Source organism: Pseudopipra pipra, chromosome 3, assembly GCF_036250125.1.
Source record: "Pseudopipra pipra isolate bDixPip1 chromosome 3, bDixPip1.hap1, whole genome shotgun sequence".
In the NCBI taxonomy this organism is placed as follows: Eukaryota; Metazoa; Chordata; class Aves; order Passeriformes; family Pipridae; genus Pseudopipra; species Pseudopipra pipra.
The window spans coordinates 104,140,494-104,163,741 of NC_087551.1; the positions used below are offsets into that span (position 1 = coordinate 104,140,494).

General features: G+C 38.0%; 1 protein-coding gene across 2 annotated transcripts in view; it reads right to left on the reverse strand.

Annotated features, from left to right (window-relative positions):
* NBAS (NBAS subunit of NRZ tethering complex) overlaps positions 1 to 22,572 on the reverse strand; it is a 169,190-nt gene extending 146,618 nt beyond the window's left edge. For both annotated transcript variants that reach the window (XM_064650553.1, XM_064650552.1), the window contains exons 1-12: positions 22,395 to 22,572; positions 18,017 to 18,071; positions 17,405 to 17,441; positions 15,586 to 15,663; positions 14,563 to 14,610; positions 13,444 to 13,487; positions 12,902 to 13,035; positions 12,055 to 12,188; positions 11,835 to 11,933; positions 7,103 to 7,241; positions 6,274 to 6,339; positions 1,601 to 1,729 (exon numbers count right to left, since the gene is read on the reverse strand). In XM_064650553.1, the coding sequence (XP_064506623.1) occupies positions 1,601 to 1,729; positions 6,274 to 6,339; positions 7,103 to 7,241; positions 11,835 to 11,933; positions 12,055 to 12,188; positions 12,902 to 13,035; positions 13,444 to 13,487; positions 14,563 to 14,610; positions 15,586 to 15,663; positions 17,405 to 17,441; positions 18,017 to 18,071; positions 22,395 to 22,547 (1,116 nt within the window). In that variant the 5' untranslated portion in view covers positions 22,548 to 22,572. The remainder of the gene's footprint in view (positions 1 to 1,600; positions 1,730 to 6,273; positions 6,340 to 7,102; positions 7,242 to 11,834; positions 11,934 to 12,054; positions 12,189 to 12,901; positions 13,036 to 13,443; positions 13,488 to 14,562; positions 14,611 to 15,585; positions 15,664 to 17,404; positions 17,442 to 18,016; positions 18,072 to 22,394) is intronic.
* Positions 22,573 to 23,248: the final 676 nt, after the last annotated feature.

Here is a 23,248-nt window from a genome sequence, read left to right on the forward strand (position 1 = left end):
TCCTTATGTTGATGTTTTTCTAAAATACTTTTCTAAATAAGCTTGAAATTACATTTCGATCTCATTTCATTACCCTACTTGGAACTGATGTTGGTTCATGTCTTGTAGGTTTAGAACACAACACACAGTACTCAAAGTGAAAAGCCTTTCAGTGGCTTGAGGAATCCCTTGTGCTCTGCAGGTGCATGTTCAAATCCCACCCTCTGCAAGAAGGAAAATCTTGGCACGGGCAAAATTTTGTGCCCTGGCAGCCAGGAGGGCCAACCGTGTCCTGGGGGCATCAAGCAAAGCATCATGAGTTGGTCAAGGGAGGGGATTGTCCCGCTCTGCTCTGCATTGGGGTAGCCTCACCTGGAATATTTTGTGTAGTTTTGGGTACCACAATAGAAGACAAGACACTAAGCTCTTAGAGAGCATCCAAAGGAAGGCAATGGAGATGGTGAAGAGCCTTAAGGAGAAGCCATATGAGGAGTGGCTGAGGTCACTTGGTCTGTTCAGCCTGGAGGAGACTGAGGGGAGACATCGCAGTCTGCAACTTCCTCGTGAGGGGAAGAGGGAAGGCAGACACTGATCTCTTCTCTCTGGTGACCAGTGACAGAACTTGAGGGAATGGCCTGAAGTTGTGTCAGGGGAGTTTAAGGTTGGATATTAGAAAAAGGTTCTTCACCAGAGGGTGGTTGCGTGCTGGAACAGGCTCCCCAGGGAAGTGGTCACAGCAGCAAGCCTGACAGAGTTTAAGAAGCATTTGGATGATAGTCTCAGGTACATGGAGTGACTGTCCGGGATGGTCCTGTGCAAGACTAAGGGTTGAACTCGATGATCCTTATGGGCCCCTTTCAACTCAGCATATGCTGCGTGATTCTATGATCTATTAGTCAAGAAATTAATGGGAGGAAAACCAGAATACTTCACCTACTAGTGTGCATCATTTCGGTTTTGTCACTTTTCAAACTACATTTCCTCATTAAAATAAAGTTTAATCTTTACTCAGAGAGTGTATTGGTTATTTAGAATTTTCTGTGAAAACTAATTAATTTTCAATTCCCAGTATTTAAACTCACACTAGTTACACAAAAGTTTGCCCGTGTCTGAGCAATTCCTAACATAACTTTCTCTACTTAGTTTTGCAAACAATTCCTACAGAAAGCAAATTACTTAATACAAATTGATTAATAAACTATGCTAGAGTGTTATCTGGCAGAAGGTAAGATAAATTTTGAGGGAGGCATAGAAGAACACATAAGACATCCAGCATAATTTGGTTTCAACCATTCAAATAAAGTTACCTGTTAGCCTCCACTTCTATTTTATAATAGCACTTCAATCTTCTTCTAACAGTGTTACCTACTTGGCACCAAAAAGGGCTCATGAAAAATTCATTGCAACATAATTGGTTCTTTTTCTTAATTTTTCAAGTTTATGGTTGATGGTTAAAACATAAAAGATTGTTATAGAGCTCCTGAAAAACATGGAATTGACTGGAAAGCTAGAATGTAGCTAAGGTACAGTTATCTGAACTACTCTCATCTCCCTATGAAAACACATCTCCAGAAGATTAATATATGTATCTCAAGTTTCTAAACATGTACATCCTTCTTACCTGATCAGTTTGGTCCCATTCTCCTTGTTGTCTGAGAGATGGAATAGACCAGATTGTCAGTTTTCCTGAGAAATGAATAGCTGCCAAAAGAGCTCCATCAGGAGAAAGATTCATCTTGAAAACTCCATCCTGCCAAACATTATGTCAAAGTAAACAAAAATACACACCAAGGAATACCCAAAAAAATTCCTCCAAAAATATTTTTTTTCTATTTTAGGGAAGAAATTTGTACTATCTTCCATCCTGAAAATTTGACATGCCCTAAATTATAAAAAAAAAAAACAACCCTACTCTAGAAGAATAAAGGTGAGATATCCATTGTGGCATGGAAGAGTAAAAACAACCCACATAAAGGAAGAAAAGTCCCTTAACATGAACAAATCTTTAGGAATGTGAACTTCTGCATCACGTTGTTATACAGCAAATAAAACCTGGAAGTGTGGCATTTTTAGGAAAAAGCCCCTGATTAGCAATGCAGAGCTACTTGGAGGGAAAATTGTACATCATTCTCTGTACAGAAAAAACCTTCAGAAGCTTCAGTTTTCTACTGTCCTGTCTCTCAGGTCCACCCAAGGAAGACTGTTACCAAAACACAGTTCAGTACAGCTCTTTCTCCCTGGGAGCAAACTAGTGGGTGGGCATTATTACAAACCAAATATTTAAATTTAAAATAAAAAGAAAAGGAGATACAAGAAATACACACATGGAGAGATCTTGGAGGAGCACATCGTTCATTTCAGGACACTGAATCAGAATTTACGAATCTCTTGAGTAACAACAGACTAAGCAGCAACACAGCAAGTATCAGACTAAGTCCATACAGATGAAATAATTCAACATCTGTAAGTAAACTTCATCAAGGCTACAAAAATGCTCCTGGATACAGTTTTCCTTCAGCTCTGGATACCCTAAGAGGCAAAACATACTTCTAACAAAATATTTCCTTAAGGATTCACGAAATCCCACACAACTACAACCAAATCTATATGCTATTTCCACAAGACCCTCTAAATATGCGCTCAAATTTTAAAGTCAAATTTAGCACCACTGCTATGGTAGCAATGAATAATAATTTCTGAAAATACATTTTATATTATTCCCCCCACTCCCACCACAACTACTATGTTTTCAGAAAGATCACTATGTTCTTAGATAGTCTAATCTTCACTGAAAGACAGCAAAGTGCAGATTCTCCAAAATTACATTGTTTATAAAATTCCATTTTGTTAGTTCACTTTTAAAAACTTCCTAATCAAGATTCCCCTACAGTAATGTTAAAACTGTTCAACTAGTTTTTAAGCCGACACTTCCCCTCTTGGAAAATACCCCAACATAAATGAAGTACAAAAATGTTAAATGACCTCCATCAATTAAGAAGTTTTAATGGTATTTCTACAGAACATTAGTAGTAGGTATCATTTGAAGATACAAACATTCTTTTCAGGTAGATATGTTATTTTGGGGTTGGGGTTTTTTTATTACTTTTATTTCTTAGGCTTTCTAAAAGTTACATCTTTATGTCACAGGAAACTGACAGTCGAGGAATCTGCTCACTGTTGTACAGTGGTTTGCAGCTATTGAGAGCACTGCTTAAATCCAAGCCTAAAGTGTGTTTTTAATTGAAAAGGGAAGCATTAAGGGGTTTTTTTTAATCAGTTAAGCATTATTTATATTAGAAAAATTTCCTAAGTATTCTCTGATTGTATTCCTAAGAAGCTAGAGTACTGTACTTTCAACTGTGGTTTGCTCAGGAATTGTACATGCCTACAATGGTAATTCTCTCTTTAGGGATCAATTTGCATACATAAAGAACAAAAGACTGTTAAAGGACTTAGAAACATAGAGCCAAAATACATAACCTGTTCAGATAACTGATAGTGGTATAAATCCCAGATCTTAAAAACAGGTAAATGTTTACTTAGTAGTCAGTAATTACTCTCTTGCTGTTAGATTTAGATATTAACACACTCAAATTTACCGCCCACACACTCTTATCTATAAAAATTAATGAGTCTTTTGGCAAAGTAGGCAATGCTGCCTCTGTAAACAGCTTGACAACTTAAGGGAACTTCAAAATAAGATTTTGAAAACATCAGCAGGTTGGCACCTAACATTTTCTAAGTGTCACTTAAGGTAGGAACACTAAGAATCCAATACCAGTATAGTTAGTTCTAATACACAAGTCCTCCAGCTGCTGTGCCTGCCATATTTTAACCCTGGTGTTAATTTGCCACTGAGAATACAAACTATATCTCACATATTTAAGCCATAATCTCTGAAATTGGATCAAAACATTCAAGGATGAATAACAGTCTCTGCTTGTCTTTGTTAATTTAGTACTGGCAAGTGCAATGAAGTTGAAGTTTTGTATAGCTACACTCAGTACAAGCTTTTCAGTAAAAAAACTTTACTTCAGCTTTCTCTTTTATATTTTCAGTGAAAGAAATAAAATCTTTTCCCATTCCACCCTTGAGAGAGATTCAGAAAGATTTATTTTCCCCTTCCAATCAAGCATGTGACTTCTTTTAACCAGTCACCTAAACATCCCAAAAGATCTATTAAGGTCATTTCCTAAGTCCATATAACTTCCAATCAAGCATTTTTCCTCTCAGGAGGACACAAGTTGAAGGTGGTAGACACATTCTTTACTGGTTTTTCTTTGTAAAGAAAAAGAAGGGAAAAAAAATTTTTTTACAAGAAGGGAAAGGGGAATAGAAAGAGAAATCAATCAAAGGCTACACACAATTAGTAGACAAGAGGTAAGAGAAGGTGGTGCAGTGGTGCATGGGCAGCTCCTAGGGCATATACAAGAAAGCCACGAGCACTGTGTACAAAGCCTTAGAAATACAGAAAGCACATACCTACACCTCAGTGTGACATTCTAACACCCACTCACTCAGGGGAGAGAATACAAAATCCATACCCAGGTTTTGTTAAGAACAAGTTGATTCTCATCAGCAGTTTTATTAGGTTCACATGCATCCCAGTAGTAGAAGTCTGACCCGTAATAAACTTTTGAAGTTACTTAGCAAAATGTTTCCTTAGTATCTCAGACCAGAAAAAATCAAGTCTTTGTGTCTGCCCTATTTAAGCCATGAATCATCATCATGGCTAGGCTTTGCGAACGAAGATTTGGGAAGGCTCTATCCACATTTGCTACAGGCACGCTGGTGGCTAATGAGGCCAATACGTGACATATCCGATTGCAAAAGGCACAGCAGAAAGACTCCTTAGGTGGTGTATTCTGCAATACACGGTTCTTTCTGCGTTGCCTTTTTTCCTTGAGGGTGATCCTGCGTGTGTTCTCAAAGGAGACAGCTGCGTTATAGATGGTGTGTCTCCAGGCCTCCCAATTGGAGGCCAGAGTAGACCAGTTGTGGTGATCAATATAGCCGAGGCTGAGATGTTGGTTCAGGGAGTCCTTGTATCTTTTCTTCGGGGCTCCTCTCATGCGGCAGCCAGTGGCAAGTTCACCATAAAGCAAGATCTTAGGGAGGCGGTGGTCCTTCATCCTGGAGACGTGCCCTGCCCAACGCAGCTGTGTTCTCATCAACATGGCCTCAATACTTGCGACTGCTGCTTGCTCTAGAACAGATGTGTTGGTCACATAGTCTGACCAGTGGATGTTTAGGATTGTGCGGAGGCAGCGTTGATGGAAGCATTCTAAGAGACGCAGGTGGTGGCGGTAGATGACCCATGATTCGGAGCCATATAAGAGAGTAGACAGCACTATGGCTTTGTAAACACTGATCTTGGTACTTTTCTTCAGGTGTTTATTACGCCATACTCTTTTGTGGAGTTTTCCAAAAGCACTATATACCTTGCTAATCTGTTGTCTATCTCTCCGTCGATCTTACCATCTGAGGAGATGAGGCTGCCTAGGTAATTAAACTGTTGGACTGATTTGAGCTCTGATTGGCCAATGGTGATGTGGGGATGAAGGGGGACTTCCTGAGGTGCAGGTTGATGGAGGACCTCTGTCTTCTTTAAGCTGACTTCCAGTCCAAAGAGCTCAGCAGCGTCTGCAAAGCAGGATGTTAAACGTTGCAGGGCTGCTTCAGTGTGGGCAACAAGGGTGGCGTCATCGGCATAAAGCAGCTCCCGGACAAGATGGTTTAAGGTCTTGGTGTGAATGATTAGTTTGAATCCACCCATTTTTTCTTCCCCACATTGTATGAAAATTTTGGGCTGTAAGGTGAGGGGGTTTTGTTGTTTTCTAGTGGGAGTGGGGTAGTGCAGAAGGCTGGGTTTTATTCCTCTTACTTCCCTCCTGGGCATATATTTGAGAAACTTATCACAATCTACTTTCTTCTTGTAGAATATGTAACACATCTAACATGCTATGATTATTACATTCATTAACAAATAACCACGTGGCTTCTTATACCTTCCTTTTTGAATAAGTTTACATCTAATATTGAATCTACATCTCTAGACCTGTTCCTGAAATCCAATGATTCAAGCTTCAGCAGATGAACTAATTGGATTTTTAAGAAAGCCAAATAAATAGCATGTTTCTCCATTTAATCAAAAAGAACAAACTTTTAGCTTTAATTTCACAGAGTGTTAAGTTGCATAAAGTAAAACCTACTTTTAGTCAGTTTCTCAGATAGTCATTAATGGACAATTATGTTAGTAAAATACATTTCTGAGGTAGACCTAGATCTTAATACCTGTTCTGTTCCCCGTCTGCTGTAAAATCTTAAATTCATAATCCTTAATAATCCTCTTCTCTGTGCCTGTAAAAACAGAAACAAATCATTCAATGAAAGACAATCTCATACATTGTTTTATGCACCAAAAATTAAGTCATATCTCAAATACTAAAACAACTGTGCAAAATTCTTTAAATTTCCATAAAACTGCCCACTTCAAAATAATGCAAGGATAATAAAATCCAGTTTGTGTAATTTCGTCCACTTCATTAGGTATGTAACATGTCACAGAAAACCACTACTCATTTGCAATTAAATTAGCAGCTCCCTTATAATACTAAGTAATACCTACATAAGAGTAAATACTGGAATTTAAACTGGTATATTGTGAATTGATTTCAGTATAACCAAGTTGTTACTAAATCAAACATTTACTTCTACTAGAAGCAAAAGAAATCTAGAGTCAGAGTTAAACTGAAACATTTATTTCAGGCATGCTGTCTTTTCTTCTAAAGTAATAAAAGGACAAACTGGAGGTTTTTTCCAAAGACATATTCCAGTGTACAACTGAGGAGTTCACACATTTCCATGTTACAATATTTTTGTTCTTTCTTGTTGTTTTGGGTTTTAAAACCCCAAGTGATAATCAAGAACTTAAATTTCAAATCATACTACAGAAAAAGCAAAAACAGACAGATACAGGGCAGGAAAAGACATTCACATCGTACCTTAGAAAATAGCAACAACTGCATTAAATTCTTCTTTCAAAAAGAGACATATTGAACGTCCAGTCAGATAATTCTGGCAGTGACAATATTCATCCAGCAAAATGAGGACAAATACTTACTATTCTAACGTCATCCTCGTAACTAGTGACCTGTTTATAATGGGGAGAACCTGACAGAATTCTCCAAGCAGATATCCCACAACCAGCTGCTTTAGATACTCCATCTTCATCTGTTTCACAGCCTCCTACAAGGAGAAGTCTGTAAAATATATAAAGGTATATTATGGTTTCATATACTGCCACATTTTTTCTCATAGTCTTAAGTCTAGAGCAGTCTGCTTGCAGCAACAAAAAGATTAAGTATACTAAGACAGTTAAGAGCCTCAATAACCTTTGTCTGTGGATAAATACCCTGAAATCTAAAAGTATTTAAATATTATTTGAGTGTCAGTTGTTATTTGTGGCATTTATACCTATCCATTCTCTTCTGTAGCTTTCCAGATAAGTTATAATTCCCAACATCTAAAATAAAGTGAGTTTGTCTACAAGTCTGAGTTTCTGCCTTACCATCAAAACTATAAAAAATTATAGCTTAAGCCTATGAAAAGTTCTGATCATTCTGTTCAAACATTAGGTTTCCATTTATTCAGATGTGGCATAAAAGCTACTTCTCTTTCACTGAGGAACTGAAAGCATCAAGATTTGTTAATTCTGTTTTCTAAAGCCACTCTACTGATTATACATGTAATAATTTTTGTTACACACAATAGATGGCATTTTAAAAACTTTGACATAACTCTCATAATTATTGCTGATTGACATTAAGCTGTATCAAAGTATTTTCCCTTGAAGCCCTTCCACCTTATTAACAAGCAGTTCTATATTTAACTAATGACTATTTTGATGAAAACTTTGAGAATATGTGTCTAAGTTTGTTTGGAAGCATCATTTTAATGAATAACCTATCAAAAGGTAAAGTATCTGCAAAAAAGGTGCAACTGTAAGAGCCCAGAGTTCAGACCTGGGAATGCTCCATTATCCCTTTTCCAAGGCTGCATCACTCCTGAAGTGCTCTGCTCCCTAGCGGCTGCCACTCATACAGCTCAGCTCTGCCCTGAGTGCATTTCAAAACTTTTCCCACAGAAGTCCAATGAAAGAAAAAAAGAAAAAAAAAAAGTCCAGGAAGAAAATTTCCTTCCCCATTTAATCCCCTTTAAGAGGTCAGTAAAATTTATTGAATATTCCCAGGTCTCATGCTATTCACAAACCACAGATGAATAACAAAATCAATTAGGCTGGAAAAGACCTCTGAGATCATCAAGTCCAACCTATGACTGAACACCACCACGCCAACTAGACCAACTCCAGGGACAGAGACTCCACAACCTCCCTGGGCAGCCCATTCCAATGTCTAATCATTCCTTCTGAGAAGAAATTCCTCCTCATGTCCAACCTAAACCTGCCTTGGCACAGCTTAAGACCACGTCCTCTTGTCCTATTGCTAGCTGCCTGGGAGAAGAGGCAAATCCCGCCTGGCTACAACCTCCTTTCAGGGGATTGTAGAGATCAATAAGTGCCTAGAGAGCAGACAATGTCTGTAGCATTTTGTGCAGCACTTTGCAGAAAATGATGACCAGAACCTGTCTCTGTACATGTTCCACACAATTGTGGTGATGCACTGCCAGGCTCAGTCCCCAGCAGTCTCTGGAGCAGCTCCTCCAGCACATCAGAGGCCTTGACACAGACCACACTCTCAAGGGAGGATACAGATGTGCAGGTCTTGAACTGCTGAGACATGGGTCCAAGCAACCTGCTCCAGCTGATCCTGCAGTGAAGGGAATGGATTAGATGATTTCATGGGGTTCCTTCAGTCTTAAAAAATGACTGCAGTACCTCAGGTGTACTCTATTCTACAGGTTGCTACAAAGTAGGGTTGAAGATAACCAGTGTACACTGGTCTTGAGAACAACAACTTCAATTCAGGCATCCAAGAAAAACTTGATATGCCATTCTTCATTCATCAATTTTGGTACAACAAAAAAATTTCAACTAAATCTGAAACCTTCAACTCTTTCATCACAAGGCCTTCATCGCAAACTTTAGGCTTTAACATCAAACATTTTCTCTAGCAGTCTTACTATGGATAACCCTGAGGTAAGACATTCAGTTCCAGATTAAGATACTCAAGCAGTTGTTGAAACTTACATTAGAGCTTACAAAGAGTTCACACTGAAGCAGACATTAAAGTTTTGTCAACTAAAGTGCACCATAAATTCCATCCTAGATGAAGACTGCATCACAAGAGGACACCAACATTTGGTATCTAAATTAAGGTATATAACACATTTTAACAACAGTGAAATTCATTATTAGACTTTTCCCCAAAACTCTTGCTTCAGATGCATTCCCTACTGATATATTGTCTTTGCAATTATCATACATCTAGTTGAAAAAATTAAGTGCATTAAGTTCTTAAGTGCTCTTTTATTGCTCTGTAATGGGTAATGCGCAAATACACAGTAATACAAAGTGCAGTAAGTCAAGCCTTACAAGCAGTAAAGATAGTCCAGTGTAACTTCATCATCTGAGGCTGAATGAAATGCAGGAAAGCACAAATTGACAAAGTTGAACTTATGCTAAGTGATCAAAGTTCATGTTATTGAATATGAAAACTTTCAGGTGTCCCTATATATCTACCATTTTATTTAATGCACAATTTTAAAGTGCCTGCCTTCAACTCTTTCTGGTTTTTTTTTTGGTTAACAAGAAAATTTCAGCAAGAGACTCTGATCATGAATTTAGAGTATCTCCAATGTCAAATTTAGGAGTTTTCTACCACAGATTAAATTCAAAACAGAAAGCACTTGCCTATATGAAAGGCAAAACATCAGTTCTCTTCCTTTCGATCCTTTCCATCCAATTGTGCATTCTTTCAAGCACCAATTTTTCAACTTTACTAAGCCAGTTAACTGGCTTATATCTCCTGCATATAGCAGGAGATACTACAGTCACAGGGGACTCCATCTGACTAGTTTTATTTTCATGGAATGAGTCATAATATTTCCTGGTAAAAACAAGTAATTCCTGAATGTGTATGCCACACACATTACAAAAACTTATTAGGTCAGCAGCAGATACAACCACATTTCTCCATGTAAGGAAAGGTCATTTCTCTCCCTAGAAAATCTGCAACATGGACAACAAAAAGAGCTATGCCAACAATAAGCTTCCGTAAAAAGACAATTTTAATGACCAATGTTCTAAGCACAAACCCAGCACTGTCTCTTGTTCTTTTACTTCATACTAATATCAAGTTTTAAAAACATTAACCTAAGATCTTACAAGAATAGTAGGAAAAACAAAGATATCACTCTCTTCGAGGTGGGAGGAAAGAAAGAAAACAAAACTTGACATTATTGCAATTTTTCCATTTCTTCTAAATCTCTATGGCAAGAAGTTGTCACTAGCACACACAAAGCAACGTCCATACTATTTGCTTGACAACTGGTTTGCTACATATTTTCTTGCTAACGGATTCATCCATTATAAGAGTTTAACAGTTCTGACATCATTTACTCAAAAAGTCACAAAAATTAAAAGCAAGCATAACCATCTATAATAACATCAGAGTAATTACTTGACTCTTCTTTGAATATTACCCAACATTCTTTGCAACACTTACTGTTCCAGCAATCTACTTCCTAATATTAGGACCAGAAAAGATAACTTTGGAAATGGTGTCAGAACCATTAACTCTGGTCTGATCAAAGGAAACAATTAGTTGTTTCTGTTGTCTGGTCAGGTAGTGCTACCAAAGCTCCATAATCCTCACTTACTACATCAAAACTGTACATTCAGTATACTGAATATTAATTATGTGAAACTACTAGATATGAATTAGGTAGCAAGAAAGAATCATAAGCAAAATTAATCTCTCAAAATAAAAAGCTAGAAGAACATTACATCTCCTTAATAATAATCTTTTTTCCGGAGATAGATAGGACAGGACACTTAAAATTCACTTAACATTGAAGAATAAGAACAAGTTTTTAACAGCGAGCTTCTTCTGGTATTCCATAACCAAGCCTAATTTCCATTTAAAACTAAACAGTGATATAACGTACTGCACTAATGGGTTCAATCCTAGTAGATGTAATAGAAGAAAAATATCTATAATGAAGTTTAGTCCCTACAAGTGAAAAGAAGTAGGAAAAAGAGTTGCTGAATTTATCTTGCTATATAGCAAGTTGATATTAAAAAAATAGGCACATTTTTAGCACAAGTAGTAGGTTAACCAGTACCTATTCCAACTACATTGGGTTCAAGAGCGGGCAGACAATTAGGCCACCTTTCAAGTCTTGTTTCTGTAACCAACAGGTTATTAGTAGAGAAAACACATCACAGGACAACTCCAAATACAGAAGCCTGGCAGTTCCAGTCTGAACACTAGTGAAAATGGAGTGGCCAACAAGTCCAGCAGTCAATTACAAATTGAAACAAATAATCAAACAAGAAAAAAAACCTCCAACCAAACACATATCAGCCTTTACCCCCACCACTCTCAGAAATGTCTTTTGAAGCTACTCCTAATATTCTACAAAATGCACGCTGCTTATGCAAGGTACTCAGACAGAAAGGACAGAACTTGACTTTCATTACCTAATTATTCAAGTGAAATCAAGTAAGTCTTCTTTCATAGGTAGAAAGAGACATGACTTATTACTGATGCACTAAAAACCAATTTTAAAATAGGGGTTTTTTCTCCCCCTCCATATCCAACACACTTCAATGCTTATTTTGCCACTTTTGTTCATCATTTACATATCACTGTCAGGTAGCAGAGAGCACTTACCTGTGACCAGGATGATAAATGACAGTTGTAATACCATGGGCGTAATGGCTGCTAAAGCTGAAACTATGACTTTCTTGAAAGCTCTGATTTGTTCCAACACTAAGTATGCAGGGAAAAAAAAAAAACATGGATTATTTCAGATTTATTTTCTAGAAAGAGTAGAAAGAATTCCTTTGAAGTTCACTGCACCTTCTTAAACTAAGTCAAAATGTATGCTTACCTTACAAGATAACTTCTCAGTTCTCCACGATAATTAACAACGAGCAGTTCAGCTGACCATTGAGCACTTGCTTTGTATTCTAGAAAGATCAATCCAGCAATAGCATAACTCAGATCTCCTGGAAAACTTGCTGTCTTTACCCAAAAATGAAGACAGACATTGAGAGAGAAAGGAGATTTTAAAAAAAGTGTCTTTGTTACTATATATAATTTATTATATTGTATTAAAATAATAAAACGCTTTATAGTTTGTATTAGTAACAAAATACACTTCCTTTTATCTTTCTTTTAAAGAAATCTTACTACCATAAATTCTGCAAAGACAATATACTAAGGAAATACATTTCATTCACCTTCACAAATCAGTTTAATACAACCTTTGAACATACAAAATAGAAAATATATTATGTGGGGCCTGTTGACAGCAGTTATCTACTATCATACCAAGCAAAAAAATTCCTCATGTTGCTCTAGCAGCAATATTTCTGGATTTATAATTGACTCTATATGAAATGCAGATCTATTACTACTAATTGTAATTATCTGCACACACACTAATTAGGTGATTCTATATTTTCACTATCCAATGTACTTGCAGATCTACCACAATTCCAAGACAGATGTAAAACGCCCTCTGTGCTGTTTTAAGGGCTACACATGTCTTCTGTTGATCATATGATGGATATATTATAGTTAAACTTTTTATGGTCCGTTTCTGCATTGTATTCGCAGTGTAAACATTTATAGCAACATAAGTCATGACTTTAGAAAGGTCCAAGAGTGGAAATTATGCATGACCCTTAAAAAAAGTTCCACTATATCAATATTTAATCCAAGAGAGCACATACCGGTGAAATGACCAAAAGCTCACTACCCATCAGGTCAAACACTCTGACTGTTCCAGTGCTTTCAGCATAAGCAAGTAACGTACAGTCATGACTCCATGCCACTCTCCTCCACTGAGGGTTGGGATCCTTTGGCACTGTGAAAAAGGAATAAAGTTACTAATAAAAGTGAAATATAAATATAATCCCTTAAAAAGAACAAAAAGTCAGCTGCATCAAAAAAATGCAGGGTGTCTACCTGCATTACAAGCTTATTTCAAAGGAGGGTCAAAAAAGAAAAGTCACCCGTTATGTCTCCTAAACCCACTAATTTTAACTATCATTTCATTTCAGATTCAGGTTTCTTTCATATGTTAATCATCACAAAAAGCAGAGGCAGAGGGAGGGTAATGGAGCTAGTCACAAAGCAAAACTATTACAAGATTCTTCGCAATAGTTTTTAAGAAGTTACAACATTATCATTAAACCAAACCAACATCACCATTTAGCAATGCATGAATAACAAACAATGATGACACTAAGTAAGCACATAGAGATTGCCATACCTTGACATTTTCCAATGATGGATACAAATTCATCTTTTGCAGACCTGCAGAAAAAAAAGACTCATATGAATTTAAATATGAAAAGACACTATCCAACTTTCCATAATAAACAGAACACTAGAAAAATATTCAATTCAAAGGCCTGCACACCTTAACTACTTGGTCAAAAAAGCAGATAGTAGCTTTCACCCTTAGGCAGCTACAGTAACTAATACTAGTATTTTAGACATCCTCCTCCCACTGCATAAGTACTAACATCCCTCATTTATTCATAATGCTGTTCAAAATAGGATAGCAACATTTCAGTGCTTCATATAACTTTAGAAAAAAAACCTAGTCAGTATTCTTTAGGTTACAATTTTAGAAACAATGCAAGAATATAGTTACATTAATACAAAGAAACAAGATTTATTTTATAGTCTGTAAGCTGACATTTATGGTATTCACACCAGTTTTGATTGAACAATTTTCGTACACTTGCTTCTTTTACATATAAATAGAAGGTCTGACCTTCTAGCAAATGGATTTTTGTGAAGCAAGTAAACACACTCAATCAAGATCTGTTCTCCAGCTAAATGTGCTCTTGAACTAGCAAAGGAGAGCTTCTTGTTAGAGAGTAGAAGGGAAAGCATCAGTCTTGATGGCAATCCACACTACTTGTAAAATAAGGTGAAGTATTATACACGCCAGCTACTCTACAGAGAAGAATACTGGCTCCTTGTCCCATTTGTTAGGAGAGAATTTCTAGAGGGGACAGAAAGGCAAAGGTTAAAAAGACCGTGATTTGTGTTGAGTATTTCAGAGCATCTTGATTGTTTTTCTTTCACATCTTGAAACAGAGAGAGATACCTACATACAGCTACCTATAACATTTATAATTGGGGGATAAAGGAGGGGTTGTGTTGTTTTGGTTGTTTGTTTTTTTTTTAATGTGGAATTGCTGAGAACTAAGACAAACAGAAGGTTTCTGCTTTTATGATTATTCCATGGATAACTTTCACAATATATAACACTGCAAAATGCAGAAAAATATTTAAAAGTACATTTAGTAAATGACTAGAAACACTTTCTGAGGACTCCACAACTGTGTTCATGAAGCAATAGATAACACTAAATTACCTGATTTCTACACATTGGTCTTGAACAACTGCCAACAATTTACCATTGCTGAAAGAGAAAATACAGGTTTGAAAGTTCATTTTAAGTCCATTCCTTACAGAATGTGCATCAGTCCTAGGGGCTTTTCTGCAAGGTTAGATATAAATTGCCTCTTTCATAAATCAAAACAAATTGGGAAATATCAATTTTTTACTAGAAAGAAGATATCAGTTCTATGAGATTCCCTTCAAGTCACTGAAATCTATCTGACATTCTTTTCCAGTAGCACTAAGAAAATAGAAACAATGTCTAAAATCTCATTGCAATAGAGGTCAGAATCAGATGCTGCTTATGGATAATTTTACAACAGCGACATCCAAAACTATGTATTGCTTTATCTGGAATAAACAACTATCATACTTTGGTAAGTTATGTAGTCTCCTTAGGAGCAGGTCTCCTGTCTTTGTACCTAACACACAACATAAACTAAAACCTTCCATACTACCTTCAAGTCACTGAACCATTTTTCTGCATATATTTATGCTTATTTTTAAATGCCAGTGACCTTACTGATGTTGCTAAAGTTACCACAGAACAGCTGTTTCTAGCACTGGAACTCCCACTTCTCTGTACACGCAATAGCAGACAAGTCTTGAGGGTATGCATTCACTTTCCACAAATACAAATTGTTTATTTTAAAATCACATATCCTGTCAAGTCTTTAACCAACCGAATTCAGGACTTGAGTTTGAGAACAACTGCACTGCAAATAACTTCACCTCAAAAGCCAGACAGACATTCAGACCTGAGCAGAGGAGCATTAACTGAAAGGAAGCAGGTGGGAGCCCCTTACTCAGCACATTGAGCTTTCTTTCACAGAGCTACCTGTGAAAGCCTCCAGTATTTTTCTTGACCAAAAATAATAACGTGACTTCAGCACAATATTAACTGAGCATGGTTACCAGCAGGGATGGCGGGAGGAGCAGAAGAAGCATTAATACATTCACTACCATAAAAAAATGGAAAAGCATGAGAGCTGGTTACCTGGCAAGGACAAGGTGCCAGTTGATCTGCTTACTAACGAGACGAACCAATCCAGTGGGCAGAGAAAATTTTGCAGGGCTGAAATACCAAAAACATCAGACTAAATCAGAACCTACACCAAACAAAAGCAGTACCTGAGATATACAAACCAGATAATTTAGCTTTAAGGCAACCATCAATCACCTATGTGGTTTTAGCAATTGAACATGAATCAACACTGCACCCTGCCAACAACAAAGCGTAACAACAGCCTTGTTTGTATTAACAGAACAAAACCACATATTAAGGGAAACAATCATTTACTCATCACTCTTTATACTCTGATCATCAGCAAGTTTTGGGACACCCATCAAACGAAGAACACCAGTAAACAGAAGGGCCCCCAAAGAGGGTTAGGGGACTGGAGCACTTGCCCTACAAGGAGATACTGAGGGAATTGTACATGTTTAGCCTGGAGAAGGGAGGGCTTCAGGGAGACCAAACAGCAGCTGCCTGATACCTAGGAAGTTACCATGAAGATGGGAGCAACTGAGGTGCATGGCAGGAACACAAGAAACTATGATCAACCCTTCGGAGGATTTGGCAGTGCTGTGTTAACAGTCAGACTCCATGATTGTAAAGGTCCTTTCCAACCTAAATGTCTCTATGAATCTAAACCAGGTTCCAAATTGACATAAGGAAGGGCTTACTTCACCATGAAGACAGACAGGCACTAGAACAGATCAGAGAGTCTTTGGGATGTCCACCCTTTAACCTTTTCAAGACCTAGCTGGACAGAGCCCTGTTGAACCCAACCTGAATTTAATGTTCTGCTTTTAGCAGGACTTTAAACTAGAGGCCTCCCAAGCTCCCTACCAAACACTTTTATTAAATACATGAAAATAGCAACTAGAAACAATTATAAAAGCTTGAAATTAGACTTTAAATGACTACTGGAGGAAGGGAAGAAAAATAATTTAATTCTGTCTACAACTGAATCCTCATAACTAGACTTACATGACAGTATGACGCCCAAAAAGTTCACCTCCCCCACCAAAAAAGGGGGGCAGGTAGGTGCATAAAAATAAACCAGAACACCAGCAACAGGGAAAACAGCATTCCCTGCCAAATTCAAGTACAGTATTGTTTCACAGGAAGCCACATAAATACCCCTTTTCATATATCTCAAAACCAACAGAATATCCTCTAAACGGGAAAACTGATATCTTCAAACCTGCTAAGTGCACCAACAGAGTAGTAAAACCACACAGCTGAAATTCTTCAGAAACGCTTTATTTACCCCAATATATTTCTGGGACCTCTTAATCGCTCTTTGAATCAGAACCTAAAATTTATAAATGGCACTAGTGCTGCTCAAGTAGTTATCAAGCTTTTTGTATGACAGTTTGAATTGTCAAGGAAAAAAAAAATCAAAATTATTACTCCAAAGGAAGCAAACCCTGCTGTGCCATCCTTAGGGCTTAAGAGAAAAAAAAAAGGAAAAACCACAGCAGCTTCACTTGCAATATAGCAGTTAGGAGTGGGGAGGACAAATATGTGTTTGGAGAAAGATGACATTTCAACTGCAAGTTGACTTTCACTTCCAGTAAAAGTACAAAGTCAAACTAGTACACACTAGCTCTTTTCTAGATAGGCTCCAGCTGCAACTTAAGGGGTTACAACTTAATTTATGAAAAGAGACTATTCTAAGCATTGCTTGGACAATATTCTAAAGAAGTGTTCAACTTTCCTCTCATTAAGAATTACGTTCCATCAAATTTTGATGGCTATAAAAATATTCCCAAATAGAAAAATTAAGCAATATTCTCATCAAACCTACCTGTACCAGAGGTACCGAAGCAAAAATAATGCAGGACCTACAATGGAAAGAGGAAAAAATTACATCTCTAGTGGTCTTAAAACACCCTCCGGCTTACAGAAATTCTCATGTTACAGTAAATGCAAATGTCAGATCGAAAAAAAAATCACTATGCATTCTTGGAAATCCTAAGAGAAATTCCTACTAGATGAAAATGCAGTTCAGTTACTGCCACTGAACACTTAGTTTATAAGGAAATTTTACATTTTGATTGTATTACATTGCATAGAACTGTCTTAACAAGTGAACAGCCCCCATGCAAGAGCTGGTAGAGAAAAAAAAAGGAAAGACTCAACAACATTTTGCAAAACACAGAGCTTAAGTTCTTAGAAGTATGGTTTATTAGTTAGGACATTAGAACATTAGTCCCAACAAACTAATAGAGACAAGAAAGCTCACAAAATTGACATAAAACTAAAAAAGTAATACTGACAATGAGAAAACATCTTCCTGAAAACATATCCTGCGCTCTATTTCCATTACAATCGCCACTCTAAAGGGCAGAAATTGTAAAATTTACAAGTAATCCACACATTCTTGGAAGTCATGAACATAAGAACAAGTCATATTTACCTGTAATTGCTCTAGTGATGATAAATGATGCACCATGTTTTCTGTTGCCTCTTGGCTGCAATTATAACAATAATGATCAGACACAATATCACACATTTTAACTTAAATATAACATTCATACACAGATTCATGAATTAAATCTGCCTCCTAGCCTACAAGTTCCTTATGTATTTTCTATTACTCATACAGTGAGTAATTTAACTGCATAAGCTAAAACAGGCTATAAAGTCAAATAATTTAAATGCCAAGATGCAATAAACAAAAACGTGCCACAGACTGTCTATTGATTCAACTTTGCCTTCATCTTTGAGTAGTAAGAAAAGACATCGACTTCTGATTATGTTCTCCTGTAAGGTATTATAAACCATTCCTTCTATCCCAAATTAATGCCAGATTGATCTGCTCAGAAGTCGAAGTACCTGGTGTTCAACATATTATGCTAATATCTAATTGCTAAGTTACATAAAGATTGCACATGAAAGTTTCAGAAACATCAAGCAAAACAAAGATTTTCTGAAGAAAAACTATTTTTACAACAAGTTATACTAGGTAACACAGCTGCTCTACTCCACACCATCTCACAAAGCCTTACCAGCAATCCTGTTCTACTTAAGGCAAAGAGGAACTACATTCAATATATAAATGAAAGCCCTCTCCAAACACAGAAAAAAGGAATAGAAAACAACACAGGATGTATATTCTTAGCTATGAGGAGATAAAGTTATTTGCCAGTAAGAAAGCAGAAAAAAGATATGACACTGAGAAGATAACAAAGATAAACAATAAGGAAGGAATCACACACACCTCTTCAAATAAGCAGTCATGCTTATACTTTTCTAGTGAACATATTAGAGCATCACAAGCTGAGTATTAGAGCAGATAATGAATGAAATTCCTCTTCCCTTCAGCACAGAATACATAGAGTAGATTTCACTTGATAACTGAAATATTCAGACCTCACCAAGTTATAGAGCAGCAAACACTGAAAAACATACAAATTTATCAACATTTTGAAGTATGTTCAAATTAAAAAAAAAAAAGTATGTGGGCTCCCAAGTTTTAAGTTATTGAAGTAAAGATTAGTTTTGTACGCAAAGTTTGCAATCCATAAATAGTCTTTCAAATAACCAGGCTGTCATCTCACAGCATGTAAGAATGTACTAATAGGTAATGTTCCACATTCAGGAAATAACAAGGCATTACAGCAAAATAAGCAAGAGCATAAATTATTTATTACAGCTCTCCTAGTACCTCAGGGAGAACTGCAATTTCCTAGGGACCTTAAAAGCAGAGTTTGTTAAAGTTTTTGGATTAAGAAAAGTTCACAGTAAAAGCATTCCCAAAATTGCTTATATCTCTTTAGATTTTTTTTGAATATTTTAGGTGTACACTTCTGAGCTTTAACTACAGGCTTCTATTCCATACATCTTAAACTCCTCAAAAACTGATTTACTATTATACTCTGAAGATCTGAATTTTATTTTTTATAATATATTCTTATCACGTCAGCAACAGCAATGACTACCAGATCTGCTATATTTCTTTTTTAATTCATTCCTGTTTGGAAAAACACTTTCAACTTCTCCCTCCCTACAGCATTCCAGAAATAAAATGTACTTTCCTGCTGACAAAACACTCAGTTTTGGATTTTCTTGCACACCCTGCAAGCTTGCTGGGGGTGGAGCAGGGGAGGGTGTTGGGGAAGTCACAAAACATTAGATTACAATGAAAAAGCCTCCCAGAGCCAAGTGATACATATGGAAATATAGACTGGAGAAAAGGAAAAGTTCAATCAGCCTTTATTTCCACAAACGATTTCACGAGTCCTCCTTTGCAAAATTGTCCACTGACACTGCCTCATTCACTATTTTCACTGATTAACTATTCAGTAATTACTTTATTCTCGTTACACATTTCTTCAGGGTTCTCAAACAGTACATTATATACAATCACCTCACTATACTGAATACAGACGCTTGATTTCCACACCACTCTCTCCTCTGCCACAGTCAGTCCCTTGCATGTTTCCTTCACAAATAACTGTTATATCCCCCTGTCTTCTCCCCGACCCTACGAGAAGAAATTCTTATTGTTAAATTCAATACAGGTGAATGGCAACACTAACAAGAACTAAAATCACAGCTAATTTGGGGGTCGAACCTAAGAAATCCATGCCAGTTTTATCAGCATCTTGAATTTAAAATGACTTTACGTCTTCATCACAGGACACATCTTCCAACAGTCATAATTAGAGATATAAGTACACAGTGCTCTGAAATTAAAAATGAATCATCCCAAATGAGGTAACAGAAAAATAAAACAAAGCCAATAGAGATCTGTGAAAGTTTAAGGTCTTGCTTTGTAGCCTAGATTACTGCATAGGAAGACATTTAATTTCATTTCCCAGTGCAGCATTCAACTTCCTTTCCCTTTCTACTATTTCTCACCTCATTCATTCCAAGACATTCAGTTCTAAAAGGTAGGAAGTGTTCTGTGACTTTTTCTGAAAAGTGTGAATAAACCAGGATTGAAAGGGATACAAAAGGAAAGATGTTCCAAAAGGAAAGTCAAAATCACCTAAGTAAAATCATAGTTACGACATCTTAAGGCAAAATCTAACTCATACTGACAAAATCATCTGTTTGCCTATGACTGTCAGTGTAAAATCAATTTCCCACTAAAAAGGTAAAAAGACTATCAGAAGTGTCCTTGGCTACTACCAGTTCTTAAGAATGCAAATCCAAACAAAGCACATAGCATAATGCTTTCAAGCCTTCCTATTTCTGCCATTCAAAATAGATATTATCTTGAAAATAAAATAAATAGGCAAGAAAAATCAAGTTTAAAATAGTCAATACCATTTGCTGAAGCTGACAAGCAGAATACACAGTGCTTAGAAATTCTGACTACCAGGGTACATAAGGACTCTCAGACTGGGTTACACAATCACTTTAAACTGGCATCCCCAGAAGCTGCCAATGAAGAGATGTGTCACATTTCACTCAGCTTTGACTGACACAATATTCACATCCCTCTTAGCACCCACATGAGTACTAGAGGGACTAGTCAATAAAAGGAGATGAAACAACACAATTGTTACTCAGATTAATCAGTTCTTTAATCAACCTACCATACAACTTCAAGAATACTACTGGTAGCAAAAGAAAAAGGATACTTGTCAGAAATGTGCCCCCTTAATGCAGTTGAGGAACCACAGTCTGGTGCCATCACACCTAAGTCCTCCTCACGGTTTGCAGACAGGTAAATTGCTTTCATGTATTACAAGAAACGACGACAATTTACCATTTCTCAAAACGCAGTTAAATAAAGTGCACCTTGTTCACCTTGGTGAACAACCTATTAAGTTAGTAATTGGTAACACTGCAATCATACTTTCCAAACATCCATATATGTTGCTGCAATTGAGGATGTACAGATCAGGGGGGAAAAAAAAAAATCTTTCTGATAACCAAAACCCTATTGTTATGAGCATGGCTCTAGTAATTATTAACAACTAAATTCTTCCACCTGTGATGTTTTCGCATCTTTTCTGTTCAAATGTTCTCATTAAGCATAAAACTTTGTTAAAATACTTCCATAAATGACTTCTGGTGCGAAATACACTAACAACTTCGGTTGCTTCAGTGGACTTGAAAGCCACTATAAGAAAGAAAGAAAGTCACATTCTTTGCATCCTCTATGCCCAAACCAGACAAGAGCAGACATAGAGGCAGCTAGCTCAGCACACTGCAGGGGAAAAGATGAAAAAGGAAAGATGGAAATGCTTCTCAGCTTTTCCACTGGCCCATTAAGAAGAACAGCACAACTAAAAATTTGTAGTACAAGAGCAATATCTTCTGAGTTCTTAAGCTTTGACATCCATTTGTGTGCTTTGTATAGACACAGTGATACACTTTTGCCTTTTAGCCCACTCCTGCAAATGCTGATGCAATCATTCTGATACACAAATCCAGAGAAAGATCTAATTCTCCTCATGCAAGGTAAATTCAATGAAGATGCTGTTGTTACCAGAACAGCTTCCACAGCTCTCTGTGCAGCAGTTTCCGGAGATGAGACCTGCACTTCATTCACCACAGCTTCCCTCGTATCAGCTCAACAGTAAAACCTGACATACGTGTTCAATGAGCAAGAAATAATTCAGGGCACCCCCAGAAGCACAAACCAGGGTGGGAATTAAGTGACAAGAAAGTACGACGAGCAGAACGGCTGCGGGGACACCTTTGGTGCCCGTCAGTCACGCCCCTGGAGGTCCCAGCGCGCCCCCAGGGCCGCGCAGCCCCCGGGGCGCGTCCCCGCCCGCGCCGACGTGGCCGGTCCCCTCCCCCGCCCGCGGCGGCGCCGCCGCGGCCACACGCACCTGCACCTCCGTCTCCAGAGGCCACTCGGTGTTGACCAGCAGGTCGTACAGGATGTTCTCCTCGCCGCTCTCCCCCTCCTCGCCGGCGCCGGCCATCGCGCGCTCCCGGGGCCCCGTCCCGCTGTTCCCGCTGTCCGCGCCGGCGGCGGCCATGCCGGGCCGGGCCGTACCGCCCTCCCCGCGACGGCGCCCGGCGGGGGCCAAACGGCTCCGCGTTAACTCTTGCGGCGCCGGCCCCGGGAGCGAGTGAGGGCGCTCGGGATAGGGAATGCCTGATGTGGGCGAGGCCTGAGCGTATTAATTAAACCCATACTGGATAATTAAAGAAAATGCGGGAGAAAAAAAGCAAAAGGCCTATTTCTCACAAATTCTTCTTCCAGTGGTGCTGTGTAGGACTCATGGGGTTCAGCTCTGCCGAGCAGATAAAATGAGCCTGTTTATAAGTTTTGGGCCCCTCACTTCCAAAAGGACATTAAGGTGATGGAGTGAGTCCAGAGGAGGTCAGCGGGGCTGGTGAAGGGTCTGGAGCACAGTCCTATGACTAGCAGCTGAGGGAGCTTGGGGTGTCTAGCCTGGAGAAGAGGAGGCTCAGGGGAGACCTCATCACTCTCTACAACTCCCTGAAAGGAGGTTGTAGCCAGGTGGGGATCTGTCTCTTCTCCCAGGCAACCAGCAACAGGACAAGAGGGCACAGCCTCAAGCTGAACCAGGGGAGGTTTAGACTGGACATTAGGAAGAAATTCTTCACAGAAAGGGTAATTAGGCAGAAATGGGCTGCCCAGGGAGGTGGTAGAGTCACCGTCCCTGGAGGTGTTTAAGGAAAGACTGGATGTGGCACTCGGTGCCATGGTCTA